This window comes from Pelophylax lessonae (genome assembly GCF_965119305.1).
Source record: "Pelophylax lessonae genome assembly, chromosome: 7".
In the NCBI taxonomy this organism is placed as follows: Eukaryota; Metazoa; Chordata; class Amphibia; order Anura; family Ranidae; genus Pelophylax; species Pelophylax lessonae.
Genome location: NC_138774.1, coordinates 43,744,321 through 43,766,567, shown reverse-complemented (window position 1 = coordinate 43,766,567; position 22,247 = coordinate 43,744,321). Strand labels below are relative to the sequence as shown.

At 45.1% G+C, this 22,247-nt stretch overlaps 2 protein-coding genes across 2 annotated transcripts in view; one reads left to right on the top strand and one right to left on the bottom strand.

Annotated features, from left to right (window-relative positions):
• Positions 1-22,247, top strand: part of LOC309560446 (antigen-presenting glycoprotein CD1d1-like) — a gene marked incomplete at both ends in the record, with an annotated part of 59,431 nt that overhangs the window by 32,959 nt on the left and 4,225 nt on the right. The window contains one exon of the mRNA XM_082264079.1: positions 13,201-13,300. Within this exon, the coding sequence (XP_082120205.1) occupies positions 13,201-13,300 (100 nt within the window). The remainder of the gene's footprint in view (positions 1-13,200; positions 13,301-22,247) is intronic.
• On the bottom strand, positions 3,784-5,105 carry LOC309559761 (uncharacterized protein; the record flags this gene model as incomplete). Its single annotated transcript, XM_082263196.1, has 2 exons — positions 3,784-4,590; positions 4,671-5,105. The coding sequence occupies 2 exons, from the start codon at positions 5,103-5,105 to the stop codon at positions 3,784-3,786; spliced, it is 1,242 nt and encodes a 413-aa protein (XP_082119322.1).

The window sequence follows — 22,247 nt, the reverse complement described above, 5'->3', positions numbered from 1 at the left end:
CCTCAAATTAAGTTGACGAATAATATCAGAACAATGCAATGGGCTTGCAAATGATGTTTCAATGCTTCAAAAGAACAATTTTTCCAACAAATGCTTAGTTTACCTTCGTTCGCTATGACAGTTCGGTCGTGAATCTGAAAATGCTCGTTCAGTCTTCTCTACAGCACAAGTACAATCCTTCCGTGATTGTGCCACCACAAGACGAACATTCGGTGTTTGACGGTCTGTGCATGCGTCTGGTGTCCCGCCCCTATCCGACGTCACGCACATGCATGTGGGGCGCCGTTATTGCAATAACGAAGACGTCACAAGTCAAACGATCGAATGTCTGAAGTGGAGAACAGGATGTCGGCCAAAAAACCTGTGAGACAGGAAAGAAGAATGAAAGCAACATCCATGTCAAAGGATGAAATGTTGGAGATGGTGAAGATCCTGGAGAAGCATGATTACGATGGCAGGCTTGCACATTATGAGAGGCCTAATACAAGGAAGGACCGCATCCTGGACAAAGTAGTGGAAGTCCTCAGAGTTAAACATGGTGTGGAACGGTCCAAAGAACAACTGAGGAAGAGGTGGTCCGATTTGAAAAGTCGTGAACAAAAACAACTCATGGAAATCCAGGAAAAAATTAAAAAAAGTAAGTATATTTGCTTGTTGATATTTATTATTGCTTTCCAATGTTTTTTTCATTTGAGCCTCCTAATCATATGCTGTACATTACTGTGTATATAATATATAACTGATATTTCTTGGTTGTGCTCATTGTTAAATGAGTTATATAACTGTGAATGTGCCTGCCTCGATATATGCTGTCATTAATTTAATGTTATTTTCTTGTAGTCAAAAAAATGAACTTGAAGAAACGGCTGCGCCATCAGAAGAGTCATGAAAGGAGGAGGGGTTTTGGATCGGAGTCTGAGGACGTGAATGAGGAGAAAACAGCAGATTCTGGAGTTTCTGTTGCTGCAGCAGGTTAGTCATGTGGGTTTGTGAAGCAAATTTAAAGTTCTATGATAACATAGCATGTAATCCAAATTATATGTATTTTTAGGCTCCAAGAGGAAGAGACGACGCATAATAGAATTGGACAGTGACGATTCAGGAGGAGAAAAAGCAGGTCCATCAACAAGTAGTGTCCATGATAAAGATAGTGGTGTACGCAGCATTGAAGATTTGGCTGAGCATACTGAATTAGGTATGTGTTTAAGTATAATGTACATTAAATGTTAATTTTGATGGTAGAGGAATGCACAATTGGCCATAGAGGACATGTTTTGGGATGCATTTCAGTACGCTTGAGATAGTAGTAAAGTTTACAGACAATAACTGTATGTGTGTATGTGTGTGTATGTGTGTGTATGTGTTTATATGTGTGTATATATATATATATATATATATATATGTGTTTTTATGTGTGTGTGTGTGTGTGTGTGTATATATATATATTTTTATATGTATGTATGTTTATATATATATATATATATATTGTATGTATGTATGTGTGCTGGTAATTTCCGGCTGGTGTGTTGAGGGCGCAGGGGCGCCCCCCCCCCATCCATGCGTTCGGCCCCCTAATCTACATGCAGGGGCGCCGGACGTATGGATTTCTATGGGATTTTTTTATCATTATCTGATTAGAGCCAGAGGCTCTAATAGGGCGATGCAAAGGGTGGAGCCGGGGCACAGAGCAGTGCATCCCGACTCCACCCATTGTGTGCCAATAGCAAATGAAAATTCGCTATTGTCACACCGATCCTCATCCTAGTCCCGCCATCAGCAGGAGAGAGCAGCATAGTCGGTCCAGTTATCGTGAGGAGGTAAGTGATTCAAGCAGCTGCTGCCTCAGACTCAGTGTCTCCCTCCTCTTTCCTGTCACTGTGCGGGACTGTGGACTCGAGTCCGGCGGTGGTGGGGGGCACACCGTGGTCACTTTACATTGAAGGGGGCACAACGTGTTAACTCTACATTGATGGGGGCACTGCTCACTGGTCACTCTGCATTGATGGGGGCACACTGTACCTTGATTACTGAAGGCACCTTTCATAGTTGTGTAACCTCAAAGTCACATTTTGACAGCCACCACTGGTGCTGGTGCAATTGCAAACATTTTTTGCAATGACAACAAGGTCATCCTGTCATGATGCTGAAAGATCACTATCATCCGTAAATCGTGTTATAAAGTGTGAGAAATTTGTACATAGGGAAAGAATGTTTGTAAGCAAACTATGCTATTTTTACAGATGACCTACGTGTCGAAGCAGTGCAGCAGGAATACAGTGTTTCTTCTCCGGTACACGTATGGGATACCATAATGGAGGGGACAGGTGACATGCCCACATGGAGCACAGAGGATACTCTGCAGAGTGTGACTAGCACACGTACGTACAAGTGAAATGAAATGAGTTGTTGTGGTCTTTACAAATTCACATCTTATTAGTAATCAAGACCTCTCCTTTATTACAGAACCTGTTTTGGATGCTACTACGGTGGGACAGATATCCAGGGAGTTAATTTCAGCATGTACTGACATCCAGAAGATCAAGGATGCAGCTACATGTCTACTGAGCCGTTTACAGTACTTCATAGACATATTTGCCAAATTACAGCCACATGTTTGATGTGCTTTTTCCTTGCTTGTTTTTTGTCGAATAAGGTCCGGTTCACACTTATGCGAGTGCGTGAAGGCTGCGAACTCGCAGCCTGTTCCCGCATCACACACGCACCCCCGGCAGTTCACACTGCCATATGCGATACGCTGGGGGTGTCAATGTAATATTAACGACACCCCCAGTTTGATCGCATATCGCAGTGCGATCGTGCAGTTCGCACAGGATCGGATCGCACAAGTGTGAACTGCTGTGCGATCTGATCCTGATGCGGCTGCCAAAAAGGGTCCCTGTGTGTGTTTGCTGTGGCTGCGGTGAGAATTTAGCCATACAAACTCTATGGCTAAACTCGCACCGCACAGCCGATCGCATGTAATGTCGGAGCAGTGCGCTCCGACATTACATGCGAACCCCGCACACGCACAAGTGTGAACCGGGGCTAATTGTTTTGTTTTGTTGTTTTTTTATGTTGATTTTTTGGAAACCTAAAGTTCAGGGTTGCATTCGTCTGTATTTGTCTGTACTGCACGCACATTGCACAATTGTTCACACTGCAATCTTGAAAAAAATTAGGGGAATCAATGTTAGATCGCAGTGTGACCGTGTGAACTGATACATGGTGCTTCAGTGGTATTGCAAAGGTGTCAAGACCCATGCAATACCATTCCAGTGCAGTACCAAAAGAGGGTTCATCATGGCCCAATAGGGTTGATTCCTGGAAAATCATAGCTGCTGATTCTTCTTTTTTATATTGGAAAGCATGTTAGCTTAAAATAAAACTTTTATATTTTTTCAAATCTTTGCTTCTTTATTTTCTTGAATATAATCATTGATCACTTGTTTAAAGTGCTTCTTTTGCGAATTTGATGAAGACATGTTATAGAACCTTATAATATAAGCTATTTGTGAACATTATCTTAATGCTGCAGTACAGTAAAAAAGTACACTGTTTATAATGAAAACAAAGAAAAAACTTATTAGATACAGTGGACATATTTATTCTGCAAATTTGCAAACCCAAACTATTATAGACATGTAACTTTAATTACATATAACAACTACATAAACCAAGAAGTTATGTTAAAAATAACAACAATCAATTTTTTATGCAGAACAGAAAAAGGAGCCTGCCATATTGCATATGTATAATATTAGCTTTATGTTGTCCAGTGGTCTTTTATTTGTCATCCTGCCAGGAAACTGAGCCCCTACCAACGAAATACTCCATGTAATCCAGTCGACACTGCCGTGCATTTTGTGAGGGAAGTCTAGGATATCCACTGTTTAGGGGAGTTAGTAAATCAATATGCTCATGGCTGTCTCCACGAATGGTACTCCCTGGCATTGATGAAGGATCATCAGGCTCTCTTTCAGAAGGCACAAGTGTCATGTAGCCATGGGCATTTCTTCTTAGATAGTTGTGCAGAACACAACAGCATAGAACAAGGCAGTCGATTTTATACAACGCTAAATTGATAGAGGTCAGAAAAATGCGGAATCGATTTGCAAGTATGCCAAATGCGTTCTCAACAACCCTGCGTGCCCGGGACAACCTATAGTTGAAGATCCTCTGTTGTCTTGTTAAATTTCTCATGGGGAATGGTTTCATAACATGTTCACTAAGCGCAAACGCGTCGTCAGCTACAAATACGAAGTTCATGCCTTCAAAGGTTTCCTCGCAGGATGGCAGATTGAGTTTCCCTTCCTTGAGACGCTTGTAGAACTCTGTTTGATCGATGATACTCCCATCTGAGTTCCGCCCATTCTTGCCAATATCTAAATACATGAACTCGTAGTTGGCATTAACTACAGCAAGCATCACAATACTGAAGAAACCTTTGTAATTGTAGAAAAAGGAACCAGTATTTGCAGGTGGCACTATACGTACATGTTTGCCATCAATGGCCCCACCACAATTTGGGAAATTCCAATGATGTTGGAAATTGTTGGCGACCTCATTCCACTCATGGGGATTGCTGGGTAACTGAAAGTTAATTTGAGAAGAGGGTCAATACAATGAATAAACATATAGCTGCACATTAGCATACAAAAGATTGACTGTACCTTGATATATTCCTGCTGTAATGCCATAATGATAGCCTTGCAGGTCTCTGGGATTATCTTTCCAAGTGATTGTGGAGAAATGCCTGTGGAAAATTTCAGGTCCTGAAGACTTCTCCCTGTTGCCAAGTAACGGAGAGTAGCAATTAGCCGTTGCTCTGGGCTTATAGATTCCCGCATTAGTGTGTCCTTTTTGCTGATGAATGGTGTGACGGCTTGCAGCAAATTTTGGAAACAGACATCATTCATCCTTAAAAAATTCCGGTAGTCGTCTGGATTGTTCTCATTCAGGTGTTTTAGCAGAGACATGTGGGAGTACTTCTGGCGGTCACGCAACCATTGCTTGGACCATGTCTTCCTTTTTTGCTTCTTCCTGTTCATTACATTGAAGATAGCCACTACTCCCAAGATGGTAATTGGAAGCACGGTGTCATGCATTCCGTCACGAATACTTCTACGTTTTCGGAGAACGTGCGAATAAAGGCGAAAAGACGATTAAACGCGGGGAAGAAAATCACGGATAACCTCGAAAATACAGACGGAAGAACGGAAGAGGAAGAGGCGTGTCAGATACAGGGGTCACGCGCATGTGACGTATGTGACATCACTTTCCAAGACGTGGCTACGCATTCTGGTTGCTTTCACACAATCGTACGACAGAAATCATATGGTTAGTACACATGGTTGCATTCGACATTTTGTAGCATGCTACTTTACTCGAACTATATGTCGTACGATTATCTGACCGTGTGTACGAGGCATTACTGAACATGTTATTGTTTGTTTATTAACATTTTTAACATTAAGGGCTCATTCTTCACACCTTAACTGCATGTAAACTGATAGGAAAACCGCACTTGCAGGGACATCAGTTTCACATGATCTGATTGTGAATGATGCATAAACTGCTGCAGTAGTGCACTCACTCACTGCAATAATTTTAAACCACTACTGCAGGGCAGTCAGTGCAAAACTGCTAGAAAAAAGCTAGACAAACAGCTAGACAGTGGATTGGAGTCAGTGGATGTGATACGATTGTGATACGGCTGTATCTGAGAGAGTGAATAGTTAAAAGTAATTGAATCTTCACCAAATAATGGATGCCATTTTTCATGTGAACCAGGGGTGTTTTATCAGGTAAAATTGAGCTGACGGTGAGAATCAACTGTTGGTGAGAACCAGCCGTTATCAAATTATTTCATGGGAATCAAGGCCGCTTCAGGCTGAGAACCTGTTGTTTTCATAGATATGACTTGTGGGAATAAAATGAGCGGTCTTGTGGGTATTAAATGAACAATCATTAAAAACAAGTTATTGCGCAAGTCCGCATGAGTCGTCTATGCGCCGGATCTATGGACTGCGCATATCCATGCATGCTGCTTACACAGCAAATATTTATCACGCATGCGTGGCAAGCATGACTTGACAGAATTATGGTATAAACTAAGGGGATTCTCTGGGGAAAATCTGGACTTTTCTGAAGACGCAAGATGGGCCTTGAGTCGATTTCCCGGTGTTCCCCTTGCTGATTGCTGGAGTCCCCCAATCGTAGAGGCAACGGGTGATGCTACAAAACCGGTTATGTATTGATGCTAATTCTTTGTCAATCTGTTGATTCTGTAACTAATTATTGAATGTTAGAATTATTATTATTACAATAAATTTAATCAATTGTTTTGCCATTGATTAACTTGTCCCCATCTTGTATGATAGTGAGCGTAGTAGTAGTGGTTCAAAACACTGTTTTATTAGGCAAGACAGTGGACTAAAGCTGCAGTAGTGCACTCACTGCAATGATTTTAAATCACTACTGCAGTCAGTGCAAATTAAACTGCTAGAAAAAAAAAGCTAGACAACAACAAACAGCTAGACAGTGGATTGGAGGAGTCCGTGTACTATTGCTGCATGAGTGCACTCACTGCAATGATCTTAAATCACTAACTGCAGTCAGTGCAAAACTGCTAGAAATAAAGCTAGACAGTGGATTGGAGTCAGTGGACTACTGCTGCAGTGGTACTCACTCACTGCAATAATTTTAAATCACTACTGCACTACTGCAGTGACTGCAGTAGTGATTTAAAATGATTGCAGCAGTGAGTGGTGCACAACTGCAGCAGTAATCCACTGACTCCAATCCACTGTCTAGCTTTTTTTCTAGCAGTTTTGCACTGACTGCAGCGCCAACAGACAGAAGATTGTGGATGCCTATAAGTCTGGCAAGGATTTTAAAAAGATGATTTAAAATCAATCATTCCACTGTAAGGAAAATAATGTGCAAATGGCTTAAATTGCAAACAACTGCTAATTTGTCCAGGATTGGCGGGCTCAGCGAATTCAGCCCAAGAGCTAAACGTTTGATACTAAATTAATTTCCCATGAACCCCAACATTTTATCACAGTATTCAGGGAACATTTACAATAGTTGGGGTCAAAGTGCATGCATCTACAATCAGAAAGAGATTGCACCATATCAGCCTGCTTGTGAGGTGCATTGAGAAAATTGGAGTTAAGCCCCGTACACACGTACCGATGGTCGGCTTACAAATGTTCCTCTTTTCTCCCCGGGATGTCGGTGTCTGCTGAAAAGTGCAAAGACAGCACAAGGACAGCACAAGAATTTTGTCCGCCGACTGCAGAAGTGATGTCATGTAATGGTTAACTTTCCCTGTGTTTTCTATTTTCTGAGCATGCCCAGTCTTGCAAATCTGCGGTCTGTCGGCCGAATTGTGTACTGACAGGCGAACAATCGTCCGTTCTGGTGTCGGCATACAAATATTTTCATGTTTGCACGAAAGACTTTTGTCCGTGGATTGTGCGCAGACATCTGTCGGAGGCACCATACTAACACGCGTACAATCGGCAGATCCTTCGTCCACCGACGTTTGTATGCCGACGATCGGTACGTGTGTACGGGCCTTTAGACCAGTTTTCCATTGAACATAAAGACAAAGAGAATGATTTCTAGAACAATCTGCTGAAGACTACTTAATGAAAGAATTGTTTGATTATAGTAAAATTAGCCATGTTTGCCGTAAACCAAGGACAGTATTTCAGAAGACCCTAATACCATCTGTAAAGCATGGTGGGGGAAATGTTATGGTTTGGAGTTGCTTTGGAGCTTCAGGTCCTGGGCTCAGTCATCAAGTCAAATATACATTCTGCATCATATCAAAATTGCTTTATAAGAGAAGTATGGGAATAGAAAAATAAGCAATAATGCTTAAAGCGATGTTCCAGCGTTTTCTGTGTTTATTAAAAGTCAGCAGCTACCAAAAGTGTAGCTGCTGACTTTTAATAAACACGCACTCACGTGTCCCATGATCCAGCGATGCGGCCGCCCGAAGCCTCTACCTCTTGTCTCGGTGGTGCCAGCATCTCTAGTGTGGGCACCTGGCTGTGACAGCTTGTGGGTTCACAGCCGGGTCGCACTGCGCATGCGCGAGTCGCACTGCGCATCTTGATTGGCCCGAAAATCTTCTGGGACCTTTGACGTTTACCAGGGGATTGCAGGGAGGGAGGGGGAGAGGAGAACTTCTGCTCAGGGTGCCGTGGCACTCCAAGTGGAAGTGGGAGCGGTTACCTGTCAAAACTAGGTGTCCGCTCCCCCCCCAAAAATGACATGCCAAATGTGGCATGTCAGGGGGTTAGGACTACTTAAAGCGCAAGTTCCACTTTTGGGAGAAACTCCGCTTTAACTAGATGGCTGCAGCACTGATCCCAGCTGCAGCTGTCCCCCGCCATCTCTAAGCTGGCCATACATTATACAATTTTCTTGTTCCATTTCCTTTAGATTTACCTTCAACTATGTAGTGCAAGGGTCTGCCTGATTGCATACAAATTAAAAGTGTTTAGGTTTGACCTCATATTATATGATTTTGGTAAATCTAAAGGAAAATTGTACAAGAAAACTGTATAATGTGTGGCCAGCCTTAGACCAAGAACTGAGTGATTAAACACAATCTCTTCAGCTTGCAGGGAGCCAGTGACTGTCAGTCATTTCTTGGGGTGTACGGAACGTGTTCAGGCTGCTATATTGCATTGAATTTTACAGAAAATTACAGTGGCTGCAGATTGAAAAGTAAAGGTAATTTTAAAGGAATTGTAAAGTCAGAAGGTTTTTTATCTTAATGCATTCTATTCAATAAGATAAAAAACCTTCTGTGTGTAGCAGCCCCCCCCCCCCCCAGCACCCTTATACTTACCTGAACCCCATCTCTGTCCAGCGATGTCCACGAGTCCCTCTGCCATCCGGGACTCTCCCTCCTGATTGGATGAGACACAGCCGCGGCTACATTGGCTCCCGTGGTTGTCAATCTAAGTCAGTCAGCCAATTGGGAGAGAGAGGTGGCGGGGCCGAACGGCAGCTCCATATCTGAATAGAGAGACGGAGCTGCAGTTTGGCTTGGGTGCCCCCATAGCAAGCTGCTTGCTGTGGGGGCACTCAACTGAAGGGAGGGGCCAGGAGCTGCAAAGAGGGACCTGAGAAGAGGAGGATCCGGGCTGCTCTGTGCAAATCCAACTGCACAGAGGAGGTAAGTATAACATGTTTTTTTTTTTTTTTTTAAAGATCGAGAATTTACAATCCCTTTATTACCTTTCAATAAGTTGTATATGCTATATTATTTTTTTAGCTGCTATTTTTTCTCACAAAAGTGGAGTTTCCCTTTAAGTTGGGATTAAGAATAAAGAAAAGTTCTCTGTAATACATTATTATCTTGTTAAAGTCAAAGGTGTAACAACAGCCATAGCAGACAATGTGACTGCGATTTGACCCCTAAAACAGGGGGCCCGTGGCTACCTGGCTACATAGTGATTTATGCAGGAAAGAACAGCATTTGACAAATACAATGGACTACATTGAATGATATATAATTTGACAACCTCTGAATGATTGCAATGAGAGCAATTGGGCATTGTCTTAAACCACTTCAGCCCGGAAGGTTTTACCTCCTTAATGACAGGGCCATTTTTTGGCGATACCCCACTGCATTACTTTAACTGACAATTGCGCGGTCGTGCGGCACTGTATAATAGATAAAATTTGATATATATAAAATTCATGTCCTATTTTTCCTACAAATAGAGCTTTCTTTTAGTGGTATTTGATCACCTCTGCGGTTTTTATTTTTTGCGCTATAAACAAAAATAGAGCGACACTTTTGAAAAAAAATATATATTTTTTACTTTCTGCTATAAAATATATCCAATGAAAAAAAATTTAAAAAATCACTTTTCTCCATCAATTTTGGCCAATATTTATTCAACTAGTATTTTTGGTAAGAAAAATCCCAATAAGTGTATATTGATTGGTTTGCACAAATGTTATAGCATCTACAAATGATGGGATATTTTTATGTAATTTTTATTTATTTATTTATTTTTTTACTAGTAATGGCGGCGATCAGCGATTTGTAGCAGGACTGCAACATTGTGGCAGACAAATCGGACACCTAACTGACACTTTTGTGGGGACCAGTACAGTGCTAAAAATATGCACTGTCACTGCACTAATGACACTGGCAGGGAAGGGGTTAACATCAGGGGCGATCAAAGGGTTGCTCTGACTGGGGGAAGCAGGAACACAAGATCTCCATCTTCTCCCCTGTCAGAACAATGCCCACATAGTTAGCAAGCACCCACTAGGGACAAACTTAACCCTCTGATCACCCCTGATGTTAACCCCTTCCCTGCCAGTGTCATTAGTAAAATGACAGTGCATATTTTTAGGTGAAGGAAAACAAGGCGCCTCTAAGTGCAGTTACATTTTAATGAAGTAAAAAGGGTTAAGAACACTTACAGAAAGTAAGCCAAAACAGGTAGAAGGGGAACTGGAATAGATCCGTGAAACCGTCTGGAATCGGGTGAGCCGATGCTCAGATGAGTGGATGTACAGGACGCTGCTTCCTGTGTGGGCGTGTACTGCGCGGGGTGCAAAAATTCCAACAACCACGCAGAGAGGCAGGCAGCTGGCATCTGATTGTGCGGGTGGATGGCAGGTTACATGTTTCGGAGCATGCGCAGCTCCTTCATCAGTCCTCCACCCGCTGAAGATCTATGGTACATATATATGAGCAGATGGGGCCGGGAATGGGAGGAACCAATTAACTACAGTATATGTGCTATTTTAAAAACAGCAACCAAAGGAGGGGAGCAGGTCGGGCTTACACAACGGTATTGCATGTACATAAAACAGTCATATTATACAATGACAATAAAAAGTGCTATAAGCATGAATAAAATCAGTAATAATACATGGAAAAAATATATGAAAAAAGGAAAAAATGTATATATCTCAAGAAATATTAAAAATATTTTGTATATCTATATGTATATAAAATATGATGATTGAAAAAAAAGGGAGTTATTACTTTACAATGAATATATTCTACAGTAAGCTATTAACTTCAAGTTCTTCATTTATGCCTTCGGGTGACAGCGCATCAAGTGCATAAATCCAATAAGTTTCTCTGCGGCAGAGGCACGCAAACCTCTCTGCCTCAGAGAAAGTACCTCAAACTTCTACCTGTTTTGGCTTACTTTCTTTAAGTGTTCTTAACCCTTTTTACTTCAATAAAATGTAAGATACTGCACTTAGAGGAGCCTTGTTTTCTTTCCTTCACCTTTCTATAGAGCTGCTTCTTCTCTCAAGTGCTGCCCGGGTGCAGATATATATACACTGTCTACTTAGATCCAGGTCTTCACCCCACGAAAGCACACACATACAGCTCTTATTTATCTAGTGCATATTTTTAACACAATGTAAACAAGGCATATCGTCGTTCTCTAAATGTGTATATTCAAAGAATATGCCTCGCGCCTAGGAGTACCTATTAAAATATGTTATAGTATGGGTGACAATGCAGAACAGAGCAGCTGCTATAGATGAGGTAGAATGAGTAAAAAAACCCCGGCTAGAAGGGTAATATAGCGCTTGCTAATGAATAAATATGTCAATCTATCCTGTGCAGAGGTTTAGGTATTTGTGGCACCTGCTTGTCTTAATCTGAAGGACTTAATAAACAGGAACGAGTACAGTGTAAGACCACAGGAGACCCCCATCATAGTTACATCAGAGGAGACCCGGAGTGGAGGAAGGAGAGAGCCCTTATCAAGGGATTACATTAAGGCCCAAGATTTATCATCATCTGGTAAGAGGCCTACCCAACCCCGTTTTTTAGGCAGTGATATACACATCTCTCTTTCCTGACACGTGGAGTTCTCCTTTGAGGTGGTTGTTTTACGCCCCAACCATATACCAGCTGGACCTCGGGAACACGATTTATACTCGGAGGAATCCTGATCTAGAGGGACCTGAGCCGAGCAGTCATCTCGCCCCTGACCTGGATGGTCTTAAAAGCACTACTGGTCTCTTTGTTATAAGACAGTTGAGACCCATCCCATTTGGTGAGTTCACATCTTAATTCCCCTTTGAGAATCACCTGAGTGATTGGAATTCCTGGATCACAGGAGAACTCAGCTTCAAGCACTTGCACTTTTTCCTGGCACTTTTACTTTGGACTTTCTATCACATAGTCACTTTTGCACTATTTTGGACTTCACGTGGCACTATTGTTATTTATATTCATTTTAATATTGTCTTACTGTGCATTTTTGGGGCATTTCACTATTTATATAATACCGTATGTTTTTAGATTAATATTTTTAATATTTTTAGATTGACATATTTATTCATTAGAAAGCGCTATATTACCCTTCTAGCCGGGGTTTTTTTACTCATATCGTCGTTCTGCCTCTCTGTGGAGCGATCGCGGGTGGCCCGTGGACAACGAGTCTGCCGGACCTGCTGATTGGCATCCCCTGCGTTCAATCAGCATGTGGCTCATGGGCGCAACCCAGTGGTTATTGCACAAAATGTCATACAGATACACGATTTAGCGCACTAAAGCTGACCTGCTGCAGTAAATATGCGGTAGTCGGTCGGCAAGTAGTTATGGTAAAATTTAGAGAGATGGAGGGACCATTTAAAATGGTTCTAAAATCTTAAGGTTTTTTACCCTTTTGCATTCTCTGAATTAAGGTAAAAAACACCTTCGATCTAGTGCTGTGCATGAGAACACTGACTCTCTCTACTCTTTCCCTGCTCACAGGACATGGAGACAGCCACTGACTCCCACTGCTGTTAATCAGAGCCAGTGACAGGGGTTCAGAGGGCGGAGCTGAGCCAGGCTGTCTGTGTCTACTGCAGCATGGCTCAGGATCAAGCCTGCTCATGAGCCCCCATAGCAAGCCGCTTGCTATGGGGCACTCACTGAAGAGGAGGAGCTAAGAGCACCAGCAGGGGACCCCAGAAGAGGAAGTTCAGGGCTGCTTTGTGCAAAAGCAATACATTACATGATTATTATAAAAAAATATATAAGGATTAGAATTACTATTCACACAATCACACATATCTAAGCCCTGATACAGGAATGTATATACCGTATATTTTTCATTTTTATTTGTTGTTTATCGTGTATTTCTTCTGCTAAATGAATCCAGTTACTGATCCTATTCATTCTTTTCCTGTGTACAGAAAAAACGAAACCTCCAGTAGGCATGATCACAGGTATCCTAATTGGACTCATTTTGTTAACCGCTGGCTTGTCTTGGTTAGTGATCCGTAAGCGTCACAGGTAAGGTCACAGAGCAAACAAGAAACACAAGTGCAGGTTTTCAGGATCAGGCCGTGTGATTTATTTCTACATATGGTTTTATTTAACCAGTAGGGTTGAGCGGACACCTGGATGTCCGTGTTCGACGGGTTCGGCCGAACTTTAAAAAAAAGTCCGGGTCCGTGTCCCGGACTTTTACCGAACGTTTCCCGGACACCGAACCCCATTGAAGTCAATGGGGACCCGAACTTTCAGGCACTAAAATGGCTCTAAAACACCAATGGAAAGGGCTAGAGTGCTGCAAATGGCAGCAAAACGTAGTTAAGAGCATGGCAAGTGCTCTGCAAACAAATGTGGATAGGGAAATAACTTAAAACAACAAAAAAAAGACAGAAAAATAAAACAATGTTCTTCATCTCTGAAGGACGAGGCCCATATGGAGTAGGAGGGAGGTTGAGGTGGTGGTAGATGTGGCGGTGTCATAGGCGTGCGCACAGGGTGTGCCGGGTGTACCTGGGCACACCCTAATCACCTAGGGCACATAGCATTATCGCTCTGTTTGCCAGTGAGGAGATGGGAAAGATCTCCCTCGGACCTGCTCTGCTCTATTTCTCTTTGCCAGCAGGGAGAGCAATGTATCGGGGCCATGTACATGTAGGCAAACACATGCATGTGTATTTCAACTTTGGGGTGCACACCCTAATGCAATAGGCTGCGCACACCTATGGGCGGTGTAGGTGGAAGCGGCGGTGGAGGAGGACCAGGGCCGGATTAAGAGCATCATGGTCTTGGTGCTGAGGATTTTGAAGGGCCTTAAGGGCCGTGCCTTGGCATGCACCCAGAGAAGGAAGGGTGCAGCCATGCATGCCTAATTCAACATGGGATGCTGTCTCTGAAGCCCATAAACACATCCATGCATCGGCAACTGTCCCTCCTTGTCAGGCCTTCGCGCTGTGTGGGGAGGTTCTGAGGGTGCTGCCTTGGGAAGCGAGCATAGAAGCCAGACTTCTGTGTTTACAAGTGACAGAAGAGCGGTCACAGTGAATATGGCCAACCCGGGGCCTATATAAAAGGTAGGGGCCTGGAGCTGCAGCTCCAATAGCCCCTACGTTAATCTGGCCCTGAGGAGGAGGACGAGGTAGCCAACACTGCTTCTTTTCACAAATTTTAAATGAGGGTACACCCCAAAAGAGTGAGAAAGAGCAAAAATGGAACAATGGGTGGGTAAGGTCGGTATCCATTGCTATTCTGCACAAGGTACGGAAAAGTCCCGTGGGATCCATGCCTGGTTCATTTTAATGAACGTGAGCTTGTCCACATTGTCTCTGGACAGGCGGCTGCGCTTGTCTGTTATAACGCCCCCAGCCGTGCTAAATACCCGTTCAGATAATACACTGGCTGCAGGGCACGCCAGCACCTCCAAGGCGTAAAGGGCAAGCTCAGGCCATGTGCCCAATTTGGAGACCCAGAAGTTGAAGGGGGCAGACCCCTCATTCACTACATGTAGGCGTGTGCACACATACTGCTCCACCATGTTGGTAAAATGCTGCCTCCTGCTAAGACGTTCCATCTGAGCTGCTGGTGCTGCTGTTTGTTGTGGCGTGCTGACAAAGCTTTTCCACATTTCGGCCATGCTAACCCTGCCTTCTGAGGTGCTGGCGGTGCCCTGGTTGCGTTGGCGACCTCCTCCTCCTCCTCCTCCTCTGCCTTGTGCTTCCACTGTGGCCCCGCTGTCAGATGGGAATGCCAGCAGCATCGCATCTACCAGCGTGCGCTTGTACTCGCGCATCTTGCGATCGCGCTCCAGTGAGTGAATTAAGGACGGTACGTTGTCCTTGTAACGGGGATCCAGCAGCGTGGCCACCCAGTAATCAGCACAAGTTAGAATGTGGGCAACTCGGCGGTCGTTGTGGAGACACTGCAGCATGTAATCGCTCATGTGTGCCAGGCTGCCCAGAGGCGACGAAAGGCTGTCCTCTGTGGGAGGTGTATCGTCCGTGTCCTCTGTATCCCCCCAGCCACGCACCAGTGATGGCCATGAGCTGGCCTGGGTGCCACCCTGCTGTGAACATGGTTCCATCTCCTCCTCCTCCAGCTCCTCCTCCAGCTCCTCCTCCTCCTCATCCTCCAGAACTGTGCCCCTGCTGGACAATTGTGTTCCTGGCATTTGTGTGTGCAGAAACCCACCCTCGGAGCCCCTTGCGAATGACTGCCCTGAAAGCCTTTGAAATGTTACCTCTTCATCCTCCTCCTCCTCCTCCTCATCCTGTGCCACATCCTCTTCCATCATCGCCCGAATTGTTTTTTCAAGGAGGCATAGAAGTGGGATAGTTAAGCTGAGAACGGCGTCATTGCCACTGGCCATGTTGGTGGAGTACTCAAAACAGCGTAACAAGGCACACAGGTCTCGCATGGAGGCCCAGTTATTGGTGGTGAAGTGGTGCTGTTCCGCAGAGCGACTCACGCGTGCGTGCTGCAGCTGAAACTCCACTATGGCCTGCTGCTGCTCGCACAGTCTTTGCAGCATGTGCAAGGTGGAGTTCCACCTTGTGGGCACGTCACATATGAGGCGGTGAGCGGGAAGGCCGAAGTTACGCTGCAGCGCTGCCAGGCGAGCAGCAGCAGGGTGAGAACGCCGAAAGTGCGCACAGACGGCCCGCACTTTCTGCAGCAGCTCTGACATATCGGGGTAGTTTTTAAGGAACCTCCGCACCACCAAATTCAGCACATGCGCCAGGCAAGGGATGTGCGTCAAACCGGCTAGGCCCAGAGCTGCTATGAGATTTCGCCCATTATCGCACACCACCAGGCCGGGCTTGAGGCTCGCTGGCAGCAACCACTCATTTGTCTGCTGTTCCATGCTCCTCCACAACTCCTGCGCGGTGTGTGGTTTGTCCCCCAAACAGGCAAGTTGTAAAACTGCCTGCTGTCGTTTAGCCCTGGCCGTGCTGAAGTTGGTGGTGAAGGTATTACGCTGTCCGGATGAGGAGGCGGTAGAGGATGAGGTAGCGGAGTAGGATGAGTTAGGAACAGGAGGCAAACTGAAGCGCCCTGCAATCCTCGGTGGTGGAAGGACATGCGCCAAATTGCTATCCGCCTCAGGCCCATCCGCCACTGCATTTACCCAGTGTGCCGTTAGGGACATATAACGCCCCTGACCGTGCTTACTGGTCCACGTATCGGTAGTTAGGTGGACCTTGGCACAGATGGCGTTGCGCAGTGCACACCTGATTTTTTCCCCCACTTGGTTGTGCAGGGAAGGGATGGCTTGCCTGGAAAAGTAGTGGCGGCTGGGCTCGACGTACTGTGGGACAGCCACCGACATAAGCTTTTTAAAACTGGGCGTCTCCACCAGACGGAATGACAGCATTTCAAAAGCCAATAATTGTGAAATGCTGGCATTCAGGGCCAGGGATCGCGGGTGGGTAGGGGGGTACTTCCTCTTCCTCTCAAGTGTTTGGGAGATGGAAAGCTGAACACTTCCACGGGACATTGTGGAGATGGTTGTTGGTGACCCAGGTGGTGGTGTTGCTGACAGATCGTCTGTTTGCGGGGTGGCAGGTGCCGGTATGACTACAGAGGTGGCTGGAGCGGCCGAGACTGCAGCAGAAGAGGAAACAGGATGAGCCAGAGACGTTTCTTGGTTTTGAAGGTGTGTACTCCACTGCAGCTCGTGCTTTGCACTTAGATGCCTGATCATGCAGGTTGTGCTCAGGTTGAGAAGGTTTATGCCTCGCTTCAGGCTCTGATTGCACAGGGTGCAAACCACTCGTGTCCTGTCATCAGCACATTTTCTAAAGAACTTCCACGCTAGAGAACTCTTTTGAGCTGACTTTGGTGCGCTCGTTCCCTTGCTGCGTTGGGCAGTAGCAGGCGTAGTGTCTAGGGCACGGCCGCTCCGCTTCTGCACCCTGCTCCCTCTTCTGCTGTGCTGGTGGCTCTGTGCGACCACCGCCTCTTCCTCCAAAATACTCAGGTCACCTGCATGACCTTCATTCCATGTGGGGTCGAGGACCTCATCGTCCTCCACATCATCTTCCACCCAGTCTTCACCCCTGCCCTCCCTGTCGGTCTCCACAATGCTGAACGCCGCAGCAGTTGGCACCTGCGTTTCGTCATCATCGGAGACGTGCTGTGATGGTCCTTCCATGTACTCATCTTGAGAAATAAGTGGTTGGGCATCGCTGCACTCAATCTCTTCCACTTCTGGGGCAGGGCTAGGTGGATGGCCCTGGGAAACCCTGCTGACAGAGTCCTCAAAAAGAATAAGAGACTGCTGTATGGCTTGGGGCTCAGACTGCTTGCCTGATTTGCAAGGGGGTGAGGTGAAAGACGGTTGGACATTGGCTGCAGGTGCCAACTCTGACCTTTCTGCAGTAGATTGGGTGGGAGACAATGTGAAGGAACTGGAGGCACTGTCAGCAGTAAACCAATCTACTATCGCCTCTCTGTGTTCTGGCCTCATCACTTCTAGAGGCGTATGATGCCCTACCAAATACTGCTGCAGGTTCTGTCGCCTACTCACACTTGAGGAAGGTGTTTCACTTGTGCGTGTAGCTGGCACAGATCGACCACGTCCTCTCCTTGCAACAGGAGCTCTAGCAGCAGCACCACGACCCCGGCCACGGCCCCTATTTGACGCTCTCCTCATATTTCTGAAATTTAAGATCTTGCCCTAGAAAGGTCTTTATTGAATAGCAGAACAAAAGAACAACAGTATCGCACGGGTGTATCTCACAGTCAAATATGCAAACTATGCCGCAATTTAATGTTTTTTACACCAAAAGGGTGTGTATTGAATAGCGTAATAGGATAAAAAACTGTGTATCTCACACGTACAAACACAGACTAGGCCCGATTAAATTTTTTCCTACCCTAAAGGGAGGATGAGGAAGAGGAGTATGGAACAGGCAGCACCCTCAAATCTTCAGAAGTATGAGATGAACCTCAAAAACTTGGAAAGGTGGATCTCACACGTACCGACACAGACTATTCCGCAATTTAATTGATCCCCAAAGGTTTTTATTGAATAGCGGAATAGGAAATATGATCAAAAAAAGTGTATGTATCTCACACGTACAGAAGCACACTAGGCCCCAATTACTATTGTTTGTACACCTAAAAGGATGGAGGAGGAGGAGGAGGAGTATGGAACAGGCAGCACCCTCAAAGCTTCAGAAGTATGAGATGAACCCCAAAAACTTGGAAAGGTGGATCTCACACGTACCGACACAGACTATTCCGCAATTTAATTGATCCCCAAAGGTTTTTATTGAATAGCGGAATAGGAAATATGATCAAAAAAAGTGTATGTATCTCACACGTACAGAAGCACACTAGGCCCCAATTACTATTGTTTGTACACCTAAAAGGATGGAGGAGGAGGAGTATGGAACAGGCAGCACCCTCAAAGCTTCAGAAGTATGAGATGAACCCCAAAAACTTGGAAAGGTGGATCTCACACATACCGACACAGACTATCCCGCAATTTAATTGATTCCCAAAGGTTTTTATTGAATAGCGGAATAGGAAATATGATCAAAAAAAAGTGTATGTTTTTCACACGTACAGAAGCACACTAGGCCCCAATTACTATTGTTTGTACCCCTAAAAGGATGGATGAGGAGGAGGAGGATGAAACAGGCAGCACCCTCAAATCTTCAGAAGTATGAGATTGTGTTCACTGTACCCCACAAAGATTGTGTTCACTGCACCCCAAAAGGATTGTCTTTACTGCACCCCACAAAGATTGTGTTCACTGTAATCCACAAAGATTGTGTTCACTGTACCCCCCAAAGATTTTGTTCACTGTACCCCACAAAGATTTTGTTCACTGCACCCCACAAGGATTGTCTTCACTGCACCCCACAAGGATTGTCTTCACTGCACCCCACAAAGATTGTGTTCACTGTACCCCACAAAGATTGTGTTCACTGCACCCCAAAAGGATTGTCTTCACTGCACCCCACAAAGATTGTGTTCACTGTACCCCACAAAGATTGTGCTCACTGTACCCCCCAAAGATTTTGTTCACTGCACCCCACAAGGATTGTCTTCACTGCACCCCACAAGGATTGTCTTCACTGCACCCCACAAAGATTGTGTTCATTGTACCCCACAAAGATTGTGTTCACTGCACCCCAAAAGGATTGTCTTCACTGCACCCCACAAAGATTGTGTTCACTGTACCCCACAAGGATTGTCTTCATTGCACCACAAAAGGATTGTCTTCACTGCACCCCACAAAGATTGTGTTCACTGCACCCCACAAAGATTGTGTTCACTGTACCCCACAAAGATTTTGTTCACTGCACCCCACAAAGATTGTGTTCACTGTACCCCACAAAGATTTTGATCACTGCACCCCACAAGGATTGTCTTCACTGCACCCCACAAGGATTGTCTTCACTGCACCCCACAAAGATTGTGTTCACTGTACCCCACAAAGATTGTGTTCACTGCACCCCAAAAGGATTGTCTTCACTGCACCCCACAAAGATTGTGTTCACTGTAATCCACAAAGATTGTGTTCACTGTACCCCACAAAGATTTTGTTCACTGCACCCCTCAAGGATTGTCTTCACTGTACCCCACAAAGATTGTGTTCACTGTACCCCACAAAGATTGTGTTCACTGTACCCCCCAAAGATTTTGTTCACTGCACCCCACAAGGATTGTCTTCACTGCACCCCACAAAGATTGTGTTCACTGTACCCCACAAAGATTTTGTTCACTGCACCCCACAAAGATTGTGTTCACTGCACCCCAAAAGGATTGTCTTCACTGCACCCCACAAAGATTGTGTTCACTGTACCCCACAAGGATTGTCTTCACTGCACCCCACAAGGATTGTCTTCACTGCACCCCACAAAGATTGTGTTCACTGTACCCCACAAAGATTGTGTTCACTGCACCCCAAAAGGATTGTCTTCACTGCACCCCACAAAGATTGTGTTCACTGTAATCCACAAAGATTGTGTTCACTGTACCCCACAAAGATTTTGTTCACTGCACCCCACAAGGATTGTCTTCACTGCACCCCACAAAGATTGTGTTCACTGTACCCCCCAAAGATTTTGTTCACTGCACCCCACAAGGATTGTCTTCACTGCACCCCACAAAGATTGTGTTCACTGTACCCCACAAAGATTTTGTTCACGGTACCCCACAAAGATTGTGTTCACTGCACCCCAAAAGGATTGTCTTCACTGCACCCCACAAAGATTGTGTTCACTGTACCCCACAAGGATTGTCTTCACTGCACCCCACAAAGATTGTGTTCACTGTACCCCACAAAGATTGTGTTCACTGTACCCCCCAAAGATTTTGTTCACTGCACCCCACAAGGATTGTCTTCACTGCACCCCACAAAGATTGTGTTCACTGTACCCCACAAAGATTTTGTTCACTGCACCCCACAAAGATTGTGTTCACTGCACCCCAAAAGGATTGTCTTCACTGCACCCCACAAAGATTGTGTTCACTGTACCCCACAAGGATTGTCTTCACTGCACCCCACAAGGATTGTCTTCACTGCACCCCACAAAGATTGTGTTCACTGTACCCAACAAAGATTGTGTTCACTGCACCCCAAAAGGATTGTCTTCACTGCACCCCACAAAGATTGTGTTCACTGTACCCCACAAAGATTGTGTTCACTGTACCCCCCAAAGATTTTGTTCACTGCACCCCACAAGGATTGTCTTCACTGCACCCCACAAAGATTGTGTTCACTGTACCCCACAAAGATTTTGTTCACTGCACCCCACAAAGATTGTGTTCACTGCACCCCAAAAGGATTGTCTTCACTGCACCCCACAAAGATTGTGTTCACTGTACCCCACAAGGATTGTCTTCACTGCACCCCACAAGGATTGTCTTCACTGCACCCCACAAAGATTGTGTTCACTGTACCCCACAAAGATTGTGTTCACTGCACCCCAAAAGGATTGTCTTCACTGCACCCCACAAAGATTGTGTTCACTGTAATCCACAAAGATTGTGTTCACTGTACCCCACAAAGATTTTGTTCACTGCACCCCACAAGGATTGTCTTCACTGCACCCCACAAAGATTGTGTTCACTGTACCCCACAAAGATTGTGTTCACTGTACCCCACAAAGATTTTGTTCACTGCACCCCACAAAGATTGTGTTCACTGCACCCCAAAAGGATTGTCTTCACTGCACCCCACAAAGATTGTGTTCACTGTACCCCACAAGGATTGTCTTCACTGCACCCCACAAGGATTGTCTTCACTGCACCCCACAAAGATTGTGTTCACTGTACCCCACAAATATTGTGTTCACTGCACCCCAAAAGGATTGTCTTCACTGCACCCCACAAAGATTGTGTTCACTGTACCCCACAACGATTGTGTTCACTGTACCCCCCCAAAGATTTTGTTCACTGCACCCCACAAGGATTGTCTTCACTGCACCCCACAAGGATTGTCTTCACTGCACCCCACAAAGATTGTGTTCACTGTACCCCACAAAGATTGTGTTCACTGTACCCCCCAAAGATTTTGTTCACTGCACCCCACAAGGATTGTCTTCACTGCACCCCAAAAGGATTGTCTTCACTGCACCCCACAAAGATTGTGTTCACTGTAATCCACAAAGATTGTGTTCACTGTACCCCCAAAGATTTTGTTCCCTGCACCCCACAAGGATTGTCTTCACTGCACCCCACAAGGATTGTGTTCACTGTACCCCACAAAGATTGTGTTCACTGTACCCCACAAAGATTTTGTTCACTGCACCCCACAAAGATTGTGTTCACTGCACCCCAAAATGATTGTCTTCACTGCACCCCAAAAGGATTGTCTTCACTGCACCCCACAAAGATTGTCTTAACTGCATCCCACAAGGATTGTCTTCACTGCACCCCACAAAGATTGTGTTCACTGTACCCCACAAAGATTGTGTTCCCTGCACCCCAAAAAAATTGTGTTCACTGCAGCCCA